The following is a 23,884-nucleotide window of genomic DNA, read 5'->3' on the forward strand; positions in this document are numbered from 1 at the left end:
ACATTTGGCCTAAGCGGCTCAGCAAAGTGGGAGATAGAGCAGCAGGGTAGGGGCACACAATGACATAGTGCGTCCTTCATTTTTTGTTGGTATATAGTTTTTTTTAATGTTATTTGACTGGATTTGCTAATATTTTTCTTGAGGATTTATTTTCTTTTATCTTTTTTTTTTTTTAAGATTTTATTTGTTTTGTCAGAGAATAAGAGAGAGCACAAACAGGGGCAACAGGTAGAGGGAGAAGCAGGCTCCCCATGAGCAAGGAGCCCAATGCGGGACTCCATCCTGGGACATTGGGACCGAAGGCAGACACTTAACCTAGACTGAGCCATCCAGGCATCTTTTTTTTTTTTTTTTTTTTAAAGTGGGCCTTACAGTGTAGAGCCCAATACAGGGCTTGAACTCATGACCCTGAAATCAAGACCTGAGCTGAGATCAAGAGTCAGGCACTTAACTGCCTTAGCTACCCAAGTGCCTCTTTTGAGGATTTTTACACCTGTGTTCACAAGGGTTACTGGTCTGTAGTTTTTCTGACTTTTTATGTATGGTTTTGGTATTAGGGTAATGCTGGTCTTATGTAATAAATTAGGAAATGTTCTCTCCTTCTGTTTTCTGGTAGAGATTACAGAGAATTGGTATCATTTCTTCCTTTAAAGTTTGGTAGAATTCACCAGTGAAACCATAAATCATTGGTTCAGTTTTTTCAATAGTTAAGGCTTGTTCAAATTATTCTTCTTGTGTGAGTTTTAGCAGATTGTGTCTTTTAGAGAATTGACCCATTCATTTCATAAATTACCAAATTTGTGGCATAGAGTTATTTATAACATTTATTATCCTTTTAATGTTCATAGGCTCAGTAGCAATGGAAGAAGCTTTCATTTCTGGAATTAATAATTTGTGTCATTTCTCATTCTTTCTCTTGGTTAAGCTAGCTGGAGGTTTATCTACTTTATTGATCTTTTAAAACAACCAGTTTTTGGTTTTGTTGATTTTCTCTTTTGATTTCCTATTGTCATTTCATTGATTTCTACTTTATTTTTTATTTTTTTATATTTTTATTTTTAACATTTTTTAAATATTTTTTTCTATTTTTATATTGTTCCTTTTCTAGTTTTCTAAGGTGGAAGCTTAGATTACTGATTTTAGATCTTTTTTAATATATACATTTCATGCTATAACTTTCCCTCTGTATACTGCCTTAGCTATATCCCACAAATTTGATAAGTTATAATTTCATTATCATTTGGTTCAAAATATTTTAGAAGTGTGTTGTTTAATTCCCAAATATTTTGGGGTAGCCCCCCCATCTTTTTGTTAGTGATTTTTAGCTTAATTACTTTATAATCTGAGAGCATACTTTATATGATTTCTCTTTTAAATTTAAGGTGTATTTCATGTCCTGGAATGTAGTCTATCTTGGTAAACATTCCATGTGAGCATGAGAAGAATGTATTTTCTGTTGATGTTAAAGTATTATACAAATGTCAGTTAGATCCAATTGATTGATGGTGCTCTTTAGTTCAAATACATCCTTACTGATTTTCTGCCTGCTGGATCTGTCATTCGCTGATAGAGTTGTGCTAAGTTTCCAAGTATAATTAGTGGATTTGTCTTTTTCTTCTTACAGTTCTGTCAGATTTTGCTCATATTTTGATGCTTTGTGTTAGGAATGCAGACCTTAAGAATTGTATGTCTTTATAAAGAATTGACCTCCTTATCATTATGTAATGTTCCTCTTTATTTCTGATAGTAACCGTACTCTGTAGTCTGCTTTGTCTGACATTAGTATAGTTACTCCAGCTTTCTTTTTGTTACAGTTGGTGTGGTATATCTTTCACCATCCTTTTATTTTGGGGAGCAGGATGTAATATAAAATGGATTTTAATGTTCAAACTAATATTATTGGTCCCCAACTGTCAACTTTGAATATGATATTCTCTTCTTCCCCCCCCCCAGGTTTTCCTCATATAAGTCAATCCTTTAACTTTTGCTAACTGCCTTTAAAAATTTTTTTTTAATTCAAGTGTAGTTGGCGTACAGTGTTATATTGTTTCAGGTGTACAACTTAGCCACTTGACAATTATATACATTATGCAATGTATTCACTATGCTAAGTTTAGTTACCATGTGTTATCATACAAAGCTATTACAGTATTATTGATTGTACTCCCTGTGCTGTACTTTTCATCCCCATGACTTACTTATTTTAGAACTGGAAGTTTGTTCTTTTTAATCCCCTTCATCTATTTTGTTCATCCCCAACCACCTCCATCACTTTTATAATCTGTGTTTTTATATCTCACCACACACAGTTGGGTTTCATTTTGTTTATCTACTCTGCCAGTCTCTTTATGTTTAGATCATTCACATTTAAAACGATTATTGGTACAGTTGCATTAATATTTATCATATTTATAAATGTTTTCTATTCAGTTCACTTGTGTTTTGTATCTTTTCATGTTTTACTTTCTTTGGTTTTAGTTGAGTTATTTAGCATATCAGTTATACTACTTCTAAAAACTTCTTGTGGTTCTGGAGTTTGAAATACATATTTACGCCTAATCTAGTTTGCTTTCAAACAGCAATATACTGTTTCATGTGTACAGGTACCTTGTAATGAAGTATTCTTACTTCTTCCCTCGTGTCCTTATACTGTGCTGTCATTCATTTCACTTATCCAAAAGATTTAATCACCAAATACATTGTTGCTGTTACTCTGAACATTTATCAGTTCAGTTCAGTTCAAAATAAGAAAAGTAAAATATTTCATTCTGCTTCCATTTTTCTCCTCCTGTACCCTTCCTTTCTTTTTTTTTTTTTTTTTTTTTTAAGATTTGATTTATTTATTTGACAGAGAGATCACAGTAGACAGAGAGGCAGGCAGAGAGAGAGGGAAGCAGGCTCCCTGCTGAGCAGAGAGCCCGATGCGGGACTTGATCCCAGGACCCCGAGATCATGACCCGAGCCGAAGGCAGCGGCCCAACCCACTGAGCCACCCAGGCGCCCCTACCCTTCCTTTCTTTATAAGTTTCTGACCTCCACCATTTTTCTTCTCTATGAAGAATCTCTTTTAACATTTCTTATAAGGCAGATCTATTGTACAAATATACCCTCAGTTTTTAATCTGAAAAAATATTTTTTCTTCACTTTTGAAACAATTTTGTGGACATAATTTTTTTTTCTTTTAACTTTAAAATCTTCATTCTACTCTTCTTGCTTACATGGTTTCTTAAGAGACCTCCAGTGTAATCCAGTGTTGTGCTATCAGTAAGGTTTTTGTGTTTGTTCTTTTCCCTCCAGCTATTTTCAAGACTTTTTGTCTTTGGTTTTTAGCTATTTGAATATAATATATCTAAGTGGTGTTTTTTTGTTTGTTTGTTTGTTTTACATTTATCCTATTTGGTATTCTCTGAGTTTCCTAGATCTGTGGTTTGGTGTGTGTCATTAATTTTGGAACATTCTCAGCCATTCTCTGTTCAAATATTTCTTCCACTTTATCTCTTTCCTCTTTCTGGTATTTCCGTTACACATATGTCAGACCTTTTGTAATTGTTTCTAGTTCTTGAATATGTTTCCTTTTTTTTTTCTCTTTGTTCTTCAGTTTGGGAAGTTTCTACTCATACAAATTTAAGCTCGCTGATTCTTTTCTTGGCAACATCCAGTCTATTGATGGTCTCATCGAAAGGCATTTTTTTTTAAAGCTTTATTTTATTTTATTATTTATTTATTTATTTATTTAAAGATTTTATTTGTCCATTTGACAGGGAAAGACACAACGAGAGAGGGAACACAAGCAGGGGGAGTGAGAGGCAGAAGCAGGCTTCCACTGAGCAAGGAGCCCGATGCAGGGCTCAATCCCAGAACTTTGGGATCATGACCCGAGCCGAAGGCAGACACCCAACGACTGAGCCACCCAGGCGCCCCTAAGATTTTTTTTTTTTTTTTAATTTTTAAAAATATTTTATTTATTTATCTGTCAGAGAGAGAGAGAACAGAAACAGGGAGAGCTGCGGAGAGAGCAGGCAGAGGGAGAAGCAGGCTCCCTGCTGAAAAGGAGACCGAAGTAGGACTTGATCCCAGGACTCTGGGTTCATGACCTGAGCTGAAGGCAGACACTTAACTGACTGAGCCGCCCAGCTGTCCCTAAGATTTTATTGTTCAAGTAATCTCTACACCCAACACAGGACTCAAACCTATGAGAATGATATCAAGTTACATGTTTCACCCACTGAGCCAGCCATTCCTCAAAGACATTCTTTATTTCTGTTACAGTGTTTTTTTATTTCTAGAATTTTTTTTTAAAGATTTTATTTATTTATTTGACAGGCAGAGATCACAAGTAGGCAGAGAGGCAGGCAGAGAGAGAGGAGAAAGCAGGCTTCCCACTGAGCAGGAAGCCCGACGTGGGGCTTGATCCCAGGACCCTGGGATCATGACCTGAGCCGAAGGCAGTGGCCTTAACCCACTAAGCCACCCAGGCGCCCCATATTTCTAGAATTTTTTTTTAAGATTTTATTTATTCATTTGTCAGAGAGCACAAGCAGAGGGGGCAGCAGGCAGAGGGAGAAGCAGGCTCCCGCTGAGCAGGGAACGCAATGCGAGGCTTAATCCCAGGACCCCAGGATCATGACACGAGCCAAGGGCAGACGCTTAACCGACTGAGCCACCCAGGTGTCCCTCTAGCATTTCTTTTTGATTCTTAGCATCTCCATTTCTCTGCTTACTTTACCCATATCTTCTTTCATGTTGCCACTTTGTCCATTAGAGCCTTAGCATATTAATCATAATTGTGTTAAGTCTGCAGTGTGGTAATTCCAAAGTCTCTGCCATTATCTGTGTTTGGTTCTCATGCATGCTTTGTTTCTTCAGACTGGTTTGGATTTGTTGTTAGGTTTTGGTGTTTGGTTTCTGGTTGATTTTTGGGTTTGTTTTTGTTTTTTGTTTTGTTTTTGCATTTAGCATGCTTTGTAACTTTTTTTGAAAGCCTGATAAGTTCTATCAGTTAATGAGAACTGAGGCAAAGAGACCTTCAGTGTTAAGTTTTTGCTTAGGAATTATGCAGCGTTTAATGTTTGCTGTAGCTGTAGGTGTCAGAGGCTTCAGTTTCTTCTAGTGTCCTTTATGTCCCACTCCCCCGTTATCTTTGTTTTGTTGGAAGCTCACTTTTTAAGATTTATTTATTTTATTTTAGCACATATGGGGTGAGGGGAGGAGGAAGGGAATCTCAAGCAGACTCCCCGCTGAGCACAAAGCCCCATGCAGGGCTTGATCTCAAGACCCATAAGATCATGACCCCAGCCAAAACAAAGAGTCGCATGTTCAACCATCTGAGCCACGCAGACACCCTGAAGCTCTTTTTTTTTTTTTTTTTTAAGATTTTATTTATTTATTTATTTGACAGAGAGAGAGAGATCACAAGTAGGCAGAGGCAGGGAGAGAGAGAGAGGAGGAAGCAGGCTCCCTGCTGAGCAGAGAGCCCGATGCGGCACTCGATCCCAGGACCCTGAGATCATGACCTGAGCCGAAGGCAGCAGCTTAACCCACTGAGCCACCCAGGCGCCCCCTGAAGCTCATTTTTAAATAGAGTCTGTATCTTACAACTCTCTTGGTTGTAATCCTCTGTTATCACATAGGAGCCTTGTTGATGTGGTGGTAAGGTATTGTAGATGAGAAGCATTCTATCATCTCATGATTAAATCTAACTTGTTTTAGTGGGCTGAATCTAAGGGCTGTGACTTTAAGAAGAGTTTTTTTTTTAGATTTTATTAATTTATTTGACAGAGAGCAAGAGACAGATCACAAGTAGGCAGAGAGGCAGGCAGAGAGAGAGAGAGAGGAGGAAGCAGGCTCCCCGCTGAGCAGAGAGCCCGAAGTGGGGCTGATCCCAGAACCCCGAGACCATAACCCGAGCTGAAGGCAGAGACCCAACCCACTGAGCCACCCAGGTGCCCCAAGAAGAGTTTCTTTTATTTTCTTTATTTTTCTCCCCTTATGTGAGACAGGGAATCTGGAGGGCTCAAGTTATCGAATTCTCCTTCCCCTAGTCCAGATAAGGCATTAGTAATTTTCCTTGAGGGAAGGCCCTTGGTAAGGAGAAAAGAACACTCTGGGCATATTTAAAATTGACTGCCTTCACTCTCCCAATGCTAGAAAGCCCTAAGTTTTCCTCCAGTCTTTACCTTAGGACCCTGGTAAAATTCCTGGAGGTTAAACTCACAAAAGCGTGGGCAGCGGCAAAGCCCTACTCCCACCCCCAACCCCAGTCAGAGTTTTTATCTTCCAAGATAACCCATACTAGACCTCCCATCAATTCTTCGATCTCTGCTTAAGTATTCCTACCGGTTACTGACTCTGGAGTTATTTGTGATTCTCTACATTCGACTATCTCCAGTGTTTCAGGGAGGCAGTTTGCCTTGTGACCTCAGTTCTCTGCTGGATTTAGGAAGAATTGGTAATTTTCAGTTCAACTTTTTTCTTGTTCTGAGGATGGCAGTGACAACTTCTAAGGTCATATGTCTGAGCAAAAACTTGGAAGATACTTGTCCTTATATTTATTCTTGTTTTTATATCATCAGCATGATGTGGACTATTAGTTTATAACTGAAATATGAAATATGTAAATATATGTGATTATGTTTTGTGTTTGATCCTTGTTTAAGAAATGGGACCCAAAAAATTCTCTATAATAAAAAAATACCCATGAACTGCTCTTTTAATTCTGTGCATTTAAGAGGAAAGGATTCAGTGACTCTGGTAAGCCAAGAATTTACATTCATTGTTTTTAGTACTGTTTCTTGTCCACAGTGTTCTTTGAATAAGCAATGTAGGGATAAAAGGGACATTTGAGAGAGACCTCCAACTTATCTTTAATCATAGTGTCTCTGCCTTTTACTTTATGTATAAAGACTCTAAGACCTATTTTGTTTGAAAAAATGGTTCTGCTGCTATGAAAGACCATTGAAAGCCACTTTTGTTTGTTTTTGGTTGGTTTTTGAAGAATTTATTTATTTATTTGCTAGAGAACGAGCCCAAGCAGGGGAAGCAGCAGGCAGAGCAGGCAGAGCAGACAGAGGGAGAAAAAAGCTCCCCACTGAGCAGGGAGCCCAGTGCAGGACTCAATCCCAGGACCCTGGGATCATGACCTGAAGCAAAGGCAGACACCCAGCTGACCGAGCCACCCAGGTGTCCCTGAAAGCCACTTTTTAAGAATACATCATTTCTCATTGATATCTGGCTAATAACTATTATGGAAAAGACAAAAATTATTTTCCTTTGGGAAAAATATAATCTATATCATGTTTATATTTAGAGTTGTATCATTAGAGAGTCAAACAGAATTTAGAAGAACTCAGTAAACGTTTCCAATGTGGAAGCTGTTCTCTGTAGAAACTGGGGACTTTTATTTGCTCTAATAAATTTTATATTCCCTGGACCACCTAGGAATCTCCTCAAGTGATGCTGAGGTTCAAGCTACTGGGTTCCTACTGAACCTTTTGTAGTTGTAGTTCCTCCTAAAGATTCTAACATAAGGTTTCCTTACTCCTACTATATAATCCTTAAAGATACTTTTGCATCAGGATGAGATTTGAATAATCATTCGTCTCATGGGAAATAACAGAGAACAACAGGAAATATCAGCCTCACTGTATGTGACCAATGAATGAAAACTAGAATTTGTATTCTCTGTAAAGGTGCTTTTACTTCTTACAGAAGTATCATCCAGAATCCGTGGTAAATCTTTAATTTCTTCTAGTTATTGAAATTTCAGAAATAATGTAGTCAGTTTAAGGAGTTAAATGAAAAAAATTAAAATATTTAACAAAAACTGATGGCAGTTTTGGTTTAAGGTAAAACATTTTGGCTTAAGGTAAAGAAGTTTCTAAAGATTAGTTGAGCATGATATATAATTATTTTGAAGGATTTGGAAATACTTGATATAGAGTAAGATATCCAGAGTAGAAATTTATAATTCATGATACATCAGTGAATGCTTAATTCTAGTTAAATTGCCAGTTTATGTTGAAATGAATTCAGTAATTAGATTACTTGACCGTTTGGAATTCATTTTATAGCATCTTCTGTCTAAATTTTGTGGCCATAAGACCAGAAGGTATCTTCAGAGGGTTAATGTTTTGCATCCTGGAGTTTTTATCATATTAGCACAATGTCTGGCACATAAAGGGCTTTTAATTAATATTTGTTGAGCAAGTTAAGTTAAAGAAGTTTGGCTTGATTTTATAGTCAACAGTGCTTTGCTGACCTAGCCTGTTGGCATCTTATTTTTTCAACTGAAGGTAACAGCTCGTCACCTTGCAGTTCCTACATTTATAAAAGATTTTACGTGAAAGCTATAGAATCAATCGATATTTTGTTAATATTATGATACTTAAAGTTTGAACTAATAAGCCTTAATAAATGTAAGATAAATTTTATGTAATACCTTTTAGTAGCATTAGCTTGAGGTATATTCCTTGGGCCTTTACTACTGATGCATAAAAATGTATTATTAGGAAAAGCTCTAATTCCTTCCACAGCTGATGGTAGAACTTTCTATTTTACTTCATTCTTCCAAACACTGGATACCAAAGAGTATTTAAAGATGGTACCCAGGGGCACCTGAGTGGCTCAGTGAATTAAAGCCTCTGCCTTCGGCTCAGGTCATGATCCCAGAGTCCTGGGATCGAGCCCCGCATCGGGCTCTGTGCTCAGCAGGGAGCCTGCTTCCTCCTTTCTCTCTCTGCCTGCCTCTCTGCCTACTTGTAATCTCTGCCTGTCAAATAAATAAATAAAATCTTAAATAAATGAATAAAGATGGTACCCAAAACCAAAAGTGTGTATATATATATATGTATGTGTGTGTGTGTGTATCTATATATAGATATATATACTTACCTTTTTTTTTACGTATTCCTACTAGTCACTGTTATACATATTTATATACACATATATGCATAGTTATACATATATATATATACCATATATATGAAATTTGCCAAATAGTGTTGAAGGCCTTTTTAGAATTACTTAAACTATTGGGGAAAAGAATTTACTAAGGTGAGAATCTAGCCTGCATTTTACTAATAGCCTTATTCCTTAGAAATTATTCACAGAATAAGAAAATTATGTACCAATGCTGGGCTCTTAAACCTACTGTGCTTTTAGAATTTGCCAGTATTGGGACGCCTGGGTGGCTCAGTTGGTTAAGCAGCTGCCTTCGGCTCAGGTCATGATCCCAGCGTCCTGGGATCGAGTCCCACATCGGGCTCCTAGCTCAGCGGGGAGCCTGCTTCTCCCTCTGCCTCTGCCTGCCATTCTGTCTGCCTGTGCCCTCTCTCTCCCCTTCTCTCTCTCTGATAAATAAATTAAATTTAAAAAAAAATTTAAAAAAAAAAAAAAAAAGAATTTGCCAGTATTAAAAATAAGAAAAAATTTATAGCATCATAGATACTGGATGTAAAAATATACTTCAGTTTTTATGTAGGTATAAACTTATGCATATTATCCAAGTAAACAATCATGTATTATAGTAGAGTAGGAAAAAAGTTAGGTCTTTGGACATATCTGGTCTCAAATCCCAGCTTTTGCCACATAGTTGTATGCTCTGGAAAGTTACTCCTTTGAAAGCTTGTTTTCCTTAGCAGTAAAGTGGGGATAATTATACCTTTAACAACGAGCCATCATAGAAATCAGAGAAGATGTTGTTTGTGAATATACGAAATGCAGAGTAAGAAAGAAGCAAAAGGAAGAAGTTCAGGTCAGAAGGTACTTTATGCTGTGAGTAGCTTTGTCAGGAAGAGTGTGAAGTGATATACAGCCATATCTTTCAAGGAGTCCGTGTGAGTATCCAGGCTCAAATTCATTTGTACAGATTCATTTGTATGCCTTATTTGTCTCATTAAAAACAGACAAGTACACACATCATCATTCATTCATTTTTATTTTATCTCCAAGCTTATGTTTAATTAAGTATAACATATTTATTGAAATGCCTAAATTGTGCATATGTACTTCTATACTACTTTCATATGTGATTAAAATTTTGGTGGAGGGTACAGATTTCAAAAGCATATTTATTTAAACAAGATTCCTGAGAATATATTTCCTACTTTGGTGTATAAAATGTATGACTACTTCACAGACCAGTAGGTTAGTAGGAGCTGGGGCTAGAGGATCAAATAGCAAAAACAGAAACCCTTTCCTCTATTAATTATTATTACTACTACTACTATTTATATTATAATATTATTAATTATTAGAAGGGAAGGTGATAGGGCCAAAGACATTTAGTTTTGACTATCTTCCATCCAAATTCCTTTCCTATATTTGAGATAATTTCCCATAATTTTAGTCTTACTAGAAGGCAGGACATATCTCTTTCTACAAAAGCCCCCAAAAAGGGGGAAAAGCCAAATACTTGCTTACTCTCCCATTGCTTTCAGCAGCTAAACCAATCATTAGTTGCCCTTACCTGTGGCTTTGAATCTAGACCGATGATGGCAGACGGCGGGCTGGAGCAGCGCAGTATGTAGTTTTGAGAGGGCACCAGTACTGGTTGGGGCTGTCCAGTTGGCACTTGTAATTTTTAGTCCCATATTAAGGCAGTAAAATAATTTCTTTTAATAATGAACTTAGTTGTCTTTTTGTTTTGTTTTTATATTTTGGACTTCTACAATTGGATATGTGATAAAATTTGGATAAGCCTGCCAGCATCATTGTTGGCTTGGGCTTTTCCCCCCAGATTTTATCAGCTCGTTACTAAATTTCATTTGAATATAAAATAATGCATACCCTTGGTATCTCTTCGGCCAGACAATGTTATCTGTGTAAAGCAATTAGATGTCAGGGGTTGAGGTAAAAGTTAATTGTTCTAAATTAACAATATAGCTTTTTCAAAATCTGTCTTTGCAGTGTAGGCTTTTCTGATGTATAGTACTATCATTTAGGTGCCTTTATTAACATTTAAATGCACATCTTCTAAACTAGAATTTTCCTAATAAAAAACCTATATCCCATGTGTTTTAAGTCAAATTAAATGGTTTTACAGCAGGAGGGCAAGTAAGAGGAACATGGAATCCTTTTCAGTCATTAAAGAAAAACAACCTTTTAAATAATAAAATCTTTAAGGTAGTAGGAAGAGTATGCTTTGTTTACTTCATTTATTCATGTGTTTATGATGCATAAGAAATTGGTGGTAGGAAAAGTGGTAGTAATAACCGTTGTATAATGGCTTTATTTTCAAGTGGAAAGTGTTGTCGCCTTAAGCAGCTGCTTAGAGTACGTAGAATCCACAAACTTGCATCTAGTAGCCTTATGCAAATATTTGTTCAGTTGAAACAACAGCTGAAAGAAAAGGGAATTTGATGAAGGAAATTTAAATAAAGGAGTAAAGGCTAATTCTGAACTTTAGCTATAGCTATTTATGTAAAGATCAGAGGAGTAGCCATTATAAATTGTATTGATGATGTATTTGAAAATAATATGTACCTTTGGAAGATGGCCAATGATGAAAAAAAATTCTCAGATATAGTTACTGTAATAAATGCATTAAATATTGGTTAAATTTATCATTACTTAGCCAGATATTGTAAATCTATTTACTATTTTTTGTGACAGTAATGAGATCAAAGGAAAAGTGTTGTTTCTGTTGTTTTTATTTGGAGTAGCGTATATATTATTACACTTAGGTATAGGGTTCAGTAGAAAGGAAAAGACAGAAGACCAAAAGAGGAGGTAGTTTATGAAGGTTTGTAACAGATTCCAGGATATACAAGAAGGAATTAACTCTGGAAATAGTGACTACTTAAGGTCCAAGAGTAGGGGGAACTATGAGTAATGACAGAAAATTTAATACAGAGGAAAAGGAAGTTAAGGCAGCTCTAATAGAATAAACTTAAATTCTTTCAGGAATAAGCCTTTTTTTTTTCAGACACTTAACCAATATGGCAATATCCTTAAATTTACAGACTCAAACTATATAGGGGAAGACAAACTCTGAAACAACCAGATTGAAATTTAGTGTTTAACCAAAGGTGAAAAAGTTGGGAGCAGTTTTGTAGGGAATGTTTTGAGGAGCAGAAATTAATAGAGTAAGTTGTAATGATGAGAATCACTTGATAATCGGGAGCATTAACTTGGAGGTGAACTAAACTTTATTTACCAAGGCTTGGCAACTTTGGAATAGTTATTCGAAGTCTCCGGGTAGAGATTAGTAGGATAGACAAGGTGAAAAGACAGTAGATTACTAGTCGGACCACTATTGCTGTTACTACTACTAATGATCATGATAATAGTTCTCATTTATCGTTGGCCTGATATTTGCTAAATGGCTTTACATGTATCAAATTTAAGCCTCATGACCACCCTGAAAGATAGATTACCAGTAAATAAAATGAGTTTCAGAAATGTTATTTGTCCAGTGCTTCCACCTGTGGTTGTGCTTCCACACCCCTGGAGGGGAGGGATGTGCTATTCATGTTAGAGATGTCAGAGAATGTATTTTTATTACAGTGGTTTTTAGCAGGTAAAAGTATCTTAGTGAAGGCATTCTTTTAATTGTACGCATAGCCATATTGTGGCAACCAAATTTTATGAGTAACAGTCCCCGTTTTGTGTAAAAACAAATACACACGGCAGAGGGTACAGCTTAAAGGAAATATATGAAAATGTTAACAGTCTGGGCAATTAAATCACAGGGAATTTTTATTTTCATTTAGATAGACTTGAGGGGTGCCTGGGTGGCTCAGTGGTTAAAGCCTCTGCCTTTGGCTCAGGTCATGATCTCAGGGTCCTGGGATCGAGTTCCGTATCGGGCTCTCTGCTCAGCAGGGAGCCTGCCTCCTCCTCCTCTCTCTCTCTGCCTGCCTCTCTGCCTACTTGTGATCTGTCTGTCAAATAAATTAAAAAAAAAAAAAAAGGTTTAGCTACCCTTGAATTTTTCTGGTTTCTTTAAATGAACATGTTGTTTATTTTAGGTGGCTGGGATAGGTTATTGATGGAAAGGTAGTAGTAAGGAAAATTGTTCTAGACACACTAGTATACAGTGGTGGCATCCCAGCTTATCTCTTCCCCTATCCCATTTCCAAAAAATCAGTAACATTCTATAAACTCATTATCTGTTTTGCACTGGGATTGCATTTAAGCTTTAAAAATCCAGATTTTCCATTTAATGTAATTGGAAGCTGTAACTTGTTACTACCCTTACGTGATCATTGCAACCAGCTCCATTCTTAGTTATACTAGTAATTGTACTTTCACTGGTCAATGAATGGTTTGTATGACTTGAGTAGTTAGATAAATAGTAAACAGACTTAGGATAGAGGGGACAGGTAGTAGATAAGAGGGAAATAATAGACTCTGTGCAGGGCAGGTGAAGTGATGAACACTTGAAAATCCCTGTGATCTTAAAACCGTACATATACAGCTTCATAAGTTTAGTAATTTGATTTAAAGAAGCACTAATTTTATCTCTTTTTGGTCACTAGTAAATTCATCAATTTTGTGTGTTGTAAATAAACTTAATTCATTTAATGTACTATGAAATATTTTAGAATCAGGTATCATTTTGACCAGTACTGGTAGTAGTACATTTGGGTTTTGGTGTGTGTACAAACAGCTTTACCTTTTAATTAATAATTTATAGTATTTTGGTAAGATACTAAAAACAAAATAAGAAGTGCCTCCTTGTGACAATTATTAGAGCTCCAGCCATATTTATTTCATATTAATGAAAAGCATTGTTTGTACTAAAAATTAAAAGAGATTCCAAAACTAAAAATATAATTTTAATTACACAGTAAACACTTTTTTTTTTTACGTCCCCATGACTTACTTTATAAACTAAAAGTTTGTATCTTTTCCCTTTACCCCTTTGTCCACTCGCCATCCCCCACCTGATAACCACCAGTCTCTTTATCTATGAGCTTGTGGGGTTTCTTTTTGGTTTTCTTTTTTTTAGATTCTACATATAAGTGAGATTGTATGGTATTTGTCTTTCTCTGACTTATTTCACTTGGCATAATACCCTCTATGTCCATCCATGATGTTGCAAATGGCAAGATTTTATTCTTTTTTATAGCTGAGTAATCGATTATATATGTGTATACCACAACTTTTTTATCCATTCATCTATCAGTGGACACTGAGGTTGCTTCCATGTCTTAGCTTTTGTAAATAATGCAGCATTTAATATCGGGATGTATATATCTTTTATAATTAGTGTTTTCATTTTCTCCAGATAAATACCCAGAAGTAGATTCATTGGATCATATGGTAGTTCTAGTTTTAATTTCTTGAGGAACTTCCATACTGTTCTCCACAGTGGCTGTACCAGTGTGCATTCCAAACAACAGTGCACAAATGTTCCCTTTTCTCTACATCTTCACCAACACTTGTCACTTTCTTGTTTTTTTGTGTGTGTGTGTGTTTTTGTTTTGTTTTGTTTTGTTTTTTCAATACTAGCCATTCTGACAGGTGTGAGATGATATCTTATTGTTTGGATTTCCATTCCCCTGATGATGAGTGGCATTGAGCATCTTTTCATGTATCTGTTGGCTATCTGTATGTCTTTTTTGGGAAAAGTATCTATTCAGATTCTCTGCTATTTTTTAATTGAGTTGCTTATTATTTGCTATTGAGTTGCATAAGTTCTTTATGTATTTTGGATATTAATCCCATGCTAGATACATGATTTTTAAATACTTTCTCCCATTCAGTAGGTTACCTTTTCCTTTTGTTGATGGTTTCCTTTGTTGTGCAGAAGCTTTTAGTTTGATATAGTCCCACTTGTTTATTTTTGCTTTTGTTGCCTTTACTTTCAAATCAAATCCAAAAAAATCATTGCCAAGACTAATAGCAAAGAGCTTACCACCTTTGTTTTCTCTTGAGAGTTTTATAGTTTCAGGTCATACACTCAAGTCTTTTATCCATTTTGAGTTAATTTTTGTGTATGGTATAAGATAGTTGTTCAATTCATTCTTTTGCATGTGTCCGTTGAGTTTTCCCAAAACCATTTTTTGAAGAGACTTCCTTTCCCCTTTCCCCAACATATATTTCTGGCTCCTCTGTTATAAATTAATCAGTCATATATGTGTGGATTTATTTCTGGGCTCTGTACTGTTCCACTGATCTGTGTGTCTCTTTATGCCAATACCATACTGTTTTAATTACTTTGGCTTTGTAATATTATTTGAAATCAGGCAGCATGATGCTTCCGGGTTTATTGTTTTTAAGATTCTTTGGCTATTCTGAATCTTTTGCGTTTCCATATAAACTTTAAGATTGTTCTTTTTCTGCAAAAAATGCCATTCGAATTTGGATAGGGATTGAATTTGTAGATTACTTTGGGTAGTTTAGACATTTTAACATTATTGATTTTTCCAAGCCCTGACAGCTTCATAATAAACTTTTGGTATGTATTTGTATAAGAATATATTTGAATGGTATAATGATTCTTGACATTGTCTTTTATAATTCAGTATTCAATTACTCTTGATTAAAATTTATTTTAAAATTTCTATCATATATACTGCACACCAAGAACTGGTTTAAATACAGACATACTTTTATGATATCCATTAAAATAATCAAGTCCTAAAAGAGCTATGCCATAAACTTTAAAGATACTGATTATGCAAATATTTGAGTTGCTATTTAGTAATTGAAGCCTTTTACTGTCTGGATTCCAGTATTCTCTTTCATTTGCCATATATTTTAATTAATAAAGGAAAATAGTATCTGACTTTCTTTAGGTTGTATCCTTGCCACATACCTGCTCAGACATTTGTACGTTGTTAAGCCCCCAGGTATGAGTAGGGTATGATGTTAGAGAAATGAGGGCTGTGGATTCTTCAACAGGACAAACAAAATATGAATTCAGCTAAAAAGCCAGACTTACCAGAATTTATAGCATTTAGAGTGTTCGATCTAATATTCTAGAGTTTTTATATGTAACATGAGGTCTTGTACATGCTTAAGCAGCTTCTAAAAGTATAAGAGAACATGGTATTTGTTTGTAAAATAGTTTTCTCTTGTGTTTTAAAATGACACATGATTTACTTTCAAGAGATTCTTAGCTGACTTTCATTGAAGGTAGGGAATTGAGAATGAAACATAATAGACTTAAATTACCAAAAGTCTTCAGTATAGTTGAATAATTTGACTTTGAAATATAAAGAGAAGTTTTCAAAATAATTTCAAAATATTGAAATGAATGTGAGCTTTGCCTATAGTATTATGCCTAGTATTTCTGTATATTGATCTGGGGCTTTTGTATTAAGAGAGCAAGTCTGATTTAAATTCTGATTTAAAGAATATATGCAAATGCCAGAAAATTTCTACTACTTTTGTTCTTTTTAGGTGGTTTCAGACACCCTCACAGGTTTTCTACCATGCAGCAACTGAACATGGAGGCAAAGATGTATATCCAGGGCAGTGTCTTTGGGAAGGTTGTGAACCTTTTCAGCGACAGAGGTTTTCTTTTATTACCCACTTACAGGTACATTTTCTTCATACTATTTGGTCAGTAACTCACCTGGTTGCATTAAAGATCTTGATGCATATTCTTTTACCTCTTTCTCAAAAAGGATAAGCACTGTTCAAAAGATGCCCTGCTTGCAGGATTAAAACAAGATGAACCAGGACAAGTGGGAAGTCAAAAATCTTCTACCAAGTAAGAACCATGAGTTTACTTCCCATTGCACATACAAAAAGAAAAGTCAAGAAACTAGGCAAAACATAGTACCAGTGAAAGACAGCTTAGCATATTGGGTGACCAGAGACCTAGGTTCTAGTTGGGCTCTACCGTTAACCAGTTATGAGACCCTATTCCTACTGCCTAAATTCTCTGAGCACTTTTCATTCTGGCTAGACCGCATAGTCTGTTAGGACTTTGTAGCTATATTTTGATTCTAATCTGTATACAAGTCATTAGAAGTGATGACAGATGATATTTGAGAAATGCTTTGTAAATCGTAAATGTATATATGGTTCTTTGTTCTTTGAGAGAGTAATTGAGTATGTATTTGATAATGGCGAAGATATTTCTTCTACAACCAGTCCTCTGAGGGCAGGCCAGGGTTTCGTATGATGATTGTATACATATCACATTTACCATATGGTTGTTCATTTACCTGTTATTTCATGAGCCCCATACTTATAAGGCATGTAGTTCAAGCTCTAGCTGGGTGTAGATTCCTATAAAAGCCTTATTGGATTTACCCAGTATTTATCTCCTACTGTGTCTAACTGAGACCTTTAGTTGTAGAGTCTGTAACATAAATAATATGTTTAACTCTGAAAATGTGAAGATATATTAATTTGTCCCCATTTATTGAGATATGGCTGTGTACTTGGCATTGTGCCAGAGATACAGAATTCTAAGAACAGGACCTAGTCTTCAGATCTTCACAGAACTGAAATTCTGGAAGAAGAACTAGAAGTATGGGAACACAAGCTGTTCACACACTTCATTCATTCCGTTATTATTCAGTGAGCATCCAGTGTGTGCTAGACACTAAAGTGTGGTATGAGGTATATGTGACCAATGTAGATTTTGCCATTCAGTGTCTAGAGATCAAATGAGAGATAGAAGTAATTCTTACTATCTAGTATAATCATTACTAAAATGAGGAGATGCTCAGGACACTGTAAGAGCCCATGTAAACCAACCTAGGAGACCACGGAAGGCTGATAGAAAATGCATCCAAACTGTGACTCAAAGAGTGAGGAGTAATTAGCTGAGAGTCTCATAAGCCATAGTCATGAGTTTGGATTGTATCCTAAAGGCAGGGGAAAGTCATTTTTCTGCCAAGTATATTTTTCTGTAATTTCCACGTACTTAATTTGTATGTATTATGTAGTGTATAAGAATATGTTGGAATATATTTGGTTTTGCTTAAATTTGAAGGAAAAGATACTTGGGATATCAGTTACAATCAGTCAAAAATCTTTGTCACTTATACCTGACATCCAATAACAGTTGTATTTATATATAGATATTATCTGTAGACGTATATCTAGATATGGATGTGAACTGGTTTACAATTTTAAGATTGCTTTACATTCAGAATTAGTTTACTTATATTTAAAAGTGCCAGAAATCACCCTACATTCCAAAACCTGAAGCACAGAGGGGCAAGTGGGAATTTCCGAAGTCACTCGGGTAGTCGGCGTGCCAGACTACATTTCCTCACGTGCGACTCACAGCTCTTCCTGCCATTGCCTCACGAGAATGCAACGGATATTGATTGTTTTCTCCTTGACCAAGGAAATCTGGCATAGTTTGAATCTTTTATATAAAATCTGTCTCTGCACTCCCTCCATTCTGTATCTTTCATAAAGGACAGTAGAAATACACTGAAAGGATTGATTGGTATTATCAAATATTGATAACAAATACAATGATGTAACAAAGTAATAGTTTGAAATACAGTGGTTAACATAATTTCTTGTTACTGTCATGTTAGGTTATCTTTTTCTGGATAACCTATCCCTATATCAACACATTCTTTGTTAATACTATTTTACTCTCAGATACTGTTTAGTAAAAATAACTTGCAACTCAAATTGTAGACTATTTTCTTCTTTGTTAAAATCTTCACATTACATTCAAGGATGTGAACTTCACAGCTTGTTGTATTGATTTTGATTGCATGTTTACTGGCACAGTAACTTTAAAGATGAACTGCACCGGAACAGCTGTTGTTTGCTTTAAAATGGTTAGATTTGAAATAAGACTAGCAGCTTCACCTTGATACTAAGAGCCCCTTGCCTAGCCTGACACAAAGTAAACATTAATGCTGGGTCATGGGAGCTTTGATTTATCCTGTATCCAGTTTCAAAGTAACCACCCTAGGGGCTGGCAGGTTTGTCATCCTTGTCAGTCTGTCTGTAACATTGTGTTAACAGTCTCTCTCTCTCTCTCCTCAACTTAGGCAGCCTGCTGTAGGGGGCACAAGCTCAACTCCTAGAGCACAGAAGGCCATTGTGAATCATCCCAGTGCTGCCCTGATGGCTCTTAGGAGAGGATCAAGAAACCTTGTCTTTCGAGATTTTACAGTAAGCAAGCCTTGAAAGCCTTACCTGTAAAGGTGTGAGCACTGTATGATTTAGATCTTTATTCTTTTCTTTTCCTTTCTTTTTAAGGATGAAAAAGAGGGACCAATAACTAAACACATCCGACTAACAGCTGCCTTAATATTAAAAAATATTGGTAAATATTCAGAATGTGGTCGCAGGTGAGTAATCTATTTTCCATAGCCTGAGTGAATTTAGATTATTTTACTTTTACATGCAAGTTAATAAGATTAGATATCTGTATTTTTATTTACTGTTTTTCTCAACAATTTTGTGAATATGTCCAAAAGCTTATGCCAAGGTCAGGCCATCGTGATCTCTTAAAAGCCAAAAAAGTCGAAGTTGAAACAGCCGAAAGGTGATCTTTTAATTAGTTTTATTAGGTTAATTTTCTTGCTGACCAAAGCATTTAGAGCAAAGAGTAGATTTACTAAAGAGAAACCTTAGAAGTTTATGAGGGAGGGGGAGTGAATTGGGAAATGAACATGTGTCATTTGAATTGTGTGGTGTTAGGATGGAATTTAATTTGGTGGTTGGCATTTTCCTGAAGCCATCAGAGTCACAGATATTGCTAAGATTCACTCTAATGCTCTGAAGTTTAAAACTGACTTTCTGGGGCTCCTGGGTGGCTCAGCTGGTTAAGTGTCCGATTCTTGATCTCAGCTCAGGTCTTGATCTCAGAGTTGGGAGTTCAAACCGCATGTTTGGCTCCCAAAAAAACAAACAGACTTTTTAATGGACTTAAGCAAGAAAAACTTGGGATTTTATAGATCGGTAGAAAGTAGAAACAGTAACTCTAATCCTTGAGAGAGCAAATGCGGAAAGTTCTGTTGATGCCTTTTGGACTTTATCTCCCTTGGAGATTGTCTCTAATTTTCTAGTATTCCTTCTACATCTTCAACTGACTCACCTTGGGCTCTTTTGTCAAGAAATTATCTTCTGAGAGTGGGCAGCTAGAAAGATGCAGAAGAGGTGGAAAAGCATTTGGAGAGGGGGTGCAGGAAGCCTGTCTCTCCTGGGCCTCCCTGACTCTGGGAACCCACACTGTTGACCTAGGGCTTGATTCTGTTTGCAAGAGAATAGCCCTCAGAGATCTGTCTATGAAGAATGATATTTGCTCCCACAACTTGTCTTGGGGCACCTAAGTGGCTCAGTTGTTAAGCATCTGGCTTTGGCTCAGGTCATGGTCCCAGGGTCCTGGGATCGGGCCCGAATCGGGCTCCCTGCCCAGCTGGAAGCCTGCCTCTCCCACTTCCCCTGCTTGTGTTCCTTCTCTCTCTGTATCTCTGTCAAATAAAAAAATAAAAACAAAAATCTAAAAAAAAGGAAAAAGAAATTATCTTCTGAGACATCCTGCCTTCTGGCTACTGACTTTCTCTCTGCATTTTTCTCCTCAGACATGTTAGTAGTCCCATCTCCCAGATGTATCCTGCATCTAACTTATTTCTCCTCCCTCACCCCCACTTGTACCTTGCCTTCTTAGTTCTTTTATGTTTCTTGCAGTAACTTTCCAGCTGAATTCTCCCACCATGAAAACAGTGGTACCAAATACAAAAGGAAAGGGAGAAAAAAAAAAAAAAACACAACAAATTTGAGTATATCAAACTTCTGTAAATTAAAGATGAATAAAACTTAAAACTAAAGTTTAAACAACAGTATCTGCAATGCAAAATTTACTATATTTAGTGTATCCTGTGTTCTCACAGGTGAATAAGAAAAATTCTTAACATTCAAATAGAAAGATGAGCAAAGCTTTTCAGAAAGAAAGAAATATGAAGGAAGAAATAATGAAAAAATATGAAATATACAAGAACACCAGCTTCTTCCTTCCTCATTCATAACACGGTTTCTTACTGCCTTTCTCACTGTGCTTTCCTCTCTACCCTCCTTGTGCTTCATAGTGTACATTTCAGTTTTAGCCCAGAGAAGCCACATACAGATTCCTAATCAAGTTAGATTCTTTCAGGGCACCTGGGTGGCTCAGTGGGTTAAGCCTCTGCCTTCGGCTCAGGTCGTGATCTCAGGGTCCTGGGATCGAGTCCCACATCGGGCTCTCTGCTCAGCAGGGGAGCCTGCTTCCCTCTCTCTCTCTGCCTGCCTCTCTGCCTACTTGTGATCTCTCTCCTTCTCTCTGTCAAAAAAATAAGTAAAATATTAAAAAAAAAAGTTAGACTCTTTTAGGTCACACTTTTGTACCTTTGGTTCCAACATTCATACTATTCTCCCTGCCTAGAATGCTGTTCTCCCTGTGATGCTGGCCTGGTGAATATCTGGAAACCCTTTGTGATTCAGCTCAGATAGAAGCTTTTGTGTGCTGCCTCCTGTGCTGTGTTCCCTTCCCCATCAAGTTCATTCTTCTCTATTTTTGTGACCTGTCTGGTAACATTTTTTTTTGGACATTCTCAATATTTTATTGTTTTTCTAAATTTAAATTCAAGTTGGTTAACATATCGTGTAGTATCAGTTTCAGGAGTAGAATTTAGTGATTCATCACTTACATCTAACACCCAATGCTCATCCCAACAAATACCCTCCTTAATACCCATCCCCCATTTAGCCCATCCCTTACCTCCCTTCCAGCAATCCTCAGTTTGTTCTCTACAGTTAGGAGTCTCTTATGGTTTTTCTCCCTCTCTGTTTTTATCTTATTTTTCCTTCATTTCCACTACGTTCATCTGTTTTGTTTCTGAAATTCCACTTATGAGTGAAATCCTAAGTATTTGTTTCTCTGACTTACCTCGCTTAGCATGATACACTCCAGCTCCATCCACGTCATTGCAAATGGCAAGATTTCTGAGTTAATATTCCATTGTGACCACATCTTCTTTATCCATTCATCAGTCGATGGACATTTGGGCTTCTTCCGTTATTTGGCTATTGTTGGTAGTGCTGCACGTGCCCCTTTGAATCAGCATTTTGTATCCCTTAGATAAATACCTAATAGTGTAATTGCTCGGTCATAGAGTAGCTCTATTTTTAACTTTTTGAAGAACTTCTACACTGTTTTCCATAGTGGCTGCACCAGTCTGCATTCCCACGAAAAGTGCAAAAGTGTTCCCCTTTCTCCGCATCCTCACCGACATCTGTTGTTTTCTGAGTTATTAATTGTAACCATTCAGACATGTGTGAGGTAGTGTCTCATTGTGGTTTTCATTTGTATTTCTCTGATGCCGAATGATGTTAGCATTTTTTCATGTGTGTTTGCCATGTGTATGTCTTCTTTGGAGAAGTGTCTATTTATGTCCTCTGTCCATTTTGTAACTGGATTATTGATTTTAGGAGTGTTGATTTTGATGAATTCTTTAAAGATTCTGGATACTAGACCTTTATCCAGTATGTCATTTGCAAATACCTTCTTCCATGCTGTTGGTTGCCTTTTAGTTTTGTTGATTGTTTCCTTCACTGTGCAGAAGCTATTTATCTTGATAAGGTCCCACCAGTATTTCATTTTTGCTTTGTTTCCCTGGCCTCTGGAGATGTGTCTAGTAAGAAGTTGCTCCAGCCACAGTCATAGAGTTAGCTGCCCGTTTTCTTCCATGGGATTTTAATGGTTTCCTGTCTTATAGTTAGGTCTTTCATCCACTTTGAGTTTATTTTTGAGTGTGGTGTAAGAAAGTGGTGCAGTTTCATTCTTCTGCATGTGGCTGTCCATTGTTCCCAACATCATTCGTTGAAGAGATATAACATTAATTTTATGTTTAGTAAATGGTTTTAGGGGTACCTGGATGGCTCAGTCAGTTAGGTGTCCAAATCTTGGTTTTGGCTTAGGTCATGATCTCATGGTTTGTGGGATCAAGCCCCACGTCAGGCTCTGCACTCAGCCGTGAGTCTGCTTGGGATTCTCTCCATCCGCCCCTCCTTTCACTCATACACAGGCTCGCTCACTTGCTCTCTTGCTCTGTTGAATAAGTAAATAATCTTTGAAGTGGTTTTTATATGGATTTTTTCTCCCGCTAACCTATGTGTAGACTTTCTCTGTGTAATCTTTGGAGCCTGAACACCTAGCACAGTACTTAATATGTAGTAGATAATCTCTTCTTTCTCTTCATCCTTGAGATTCAACTCTGGGGTTACCTCTTCCTTACCTGACGTCTTCCTCACTAGCCTGCCTCTGACCTAGGGCGCCATAGGTACTCTCTGTCACCTCACGTATTCCATATCGCCATGCCAGGTGGTGAGATCTTGGACAGTAGGGATTGAATGTTGGTTTTCATTTTTATGTCCTCAGTGCCTTGCATATTGTTTGGAATGTACAGGAATTCAGTAAGTGTTTGATTGATAGATAGGCGGAAGGAAAGAAGTGTCAAAAATTCACTCTTTTCTAGGGTTCTGATCTGGAATTTGTGTAAGTAATTGGAATTCTAAAAGTAATTTTATAACTTTTTCTTAGCACTTTTTCCTCACATTCAAACTGTAGCAGAGCCACTTGGGTTAGATATAATTATTGAGCCAGAAGTTTTTGTTTTATTGCTTTTGTTTTCTTATTGATTTTGTTATTTTATATTTAAACCTTCCAAATGTCTTCTGGCATCTTCAGTTATTATGATCTTAGAATAGCAGAATCGAAAGAATGAAAACAATCCATTAAATTCTTACCATTCATCCTCCCAGTGAAGGTTGAACTGTAGAACTTCATTCAGACATCTCCAGTGATGTGGAGTTTTGCTTAGCAAGAATACTGACAGAATCTGGCAAAACATGTGTGAAGAAGAGAGTGTAGGAAATTAGCTGCAAAAGATAATTCCCTGTTGAGATTTCTCATCTGAGAGTAGAATAAAGAACAGGGTATGATTTTTTTTTTTTTTTTAGACTGAAG

At 36.6% G+C, this 23,884-nt stretch overlaps 1 protein-coding gene across 1 annotated transcript in view; it reads left to right on the plus strand.

Annotated features, from left to right (window-relative positions):
- Positions 1–23,884, plus strand: part of ARID2 (AT-rich interaction domain 2) — a 164,814-nt gene that overhangs the window by 132,188 nt on the left and 8,742 nt on the right. The window contains exons 17-20 of the mRNA XM_032347964.1: positions 16,351–16,489; positions 16,578–16,663; positions 18,927–19,050; positions 19,138–19,229. Of these exons, the coding sequence (XP_032203855.1) occupies positions 16,351–16,489; positions 16,578–16,663; positions 18,927–19,050; positions 19,138–19,229 (441 nt within the window). The remainder of the gene's footprint in view (positions 1–16,350; positions 16,490–16,577; positions 16,664–18,926; positions 19,051–19,137; positions 19,230–23,884) is intronic.

Source organism: Mustela erminea, chromosome 6 (assembly GCF_009829155.1).
Source record: "Mustela erminea isolate mMusErm1 chromosome 6, mMusErm1.Pri, whole genome shotgun sequence".
Classification (NCBI taxonomy): domain Eukaryota; kingdom Metazoa; phylum Chordata; class Mammalia; order Carnivora; family Mustelidae; genus Mustela; species Mustela erminea.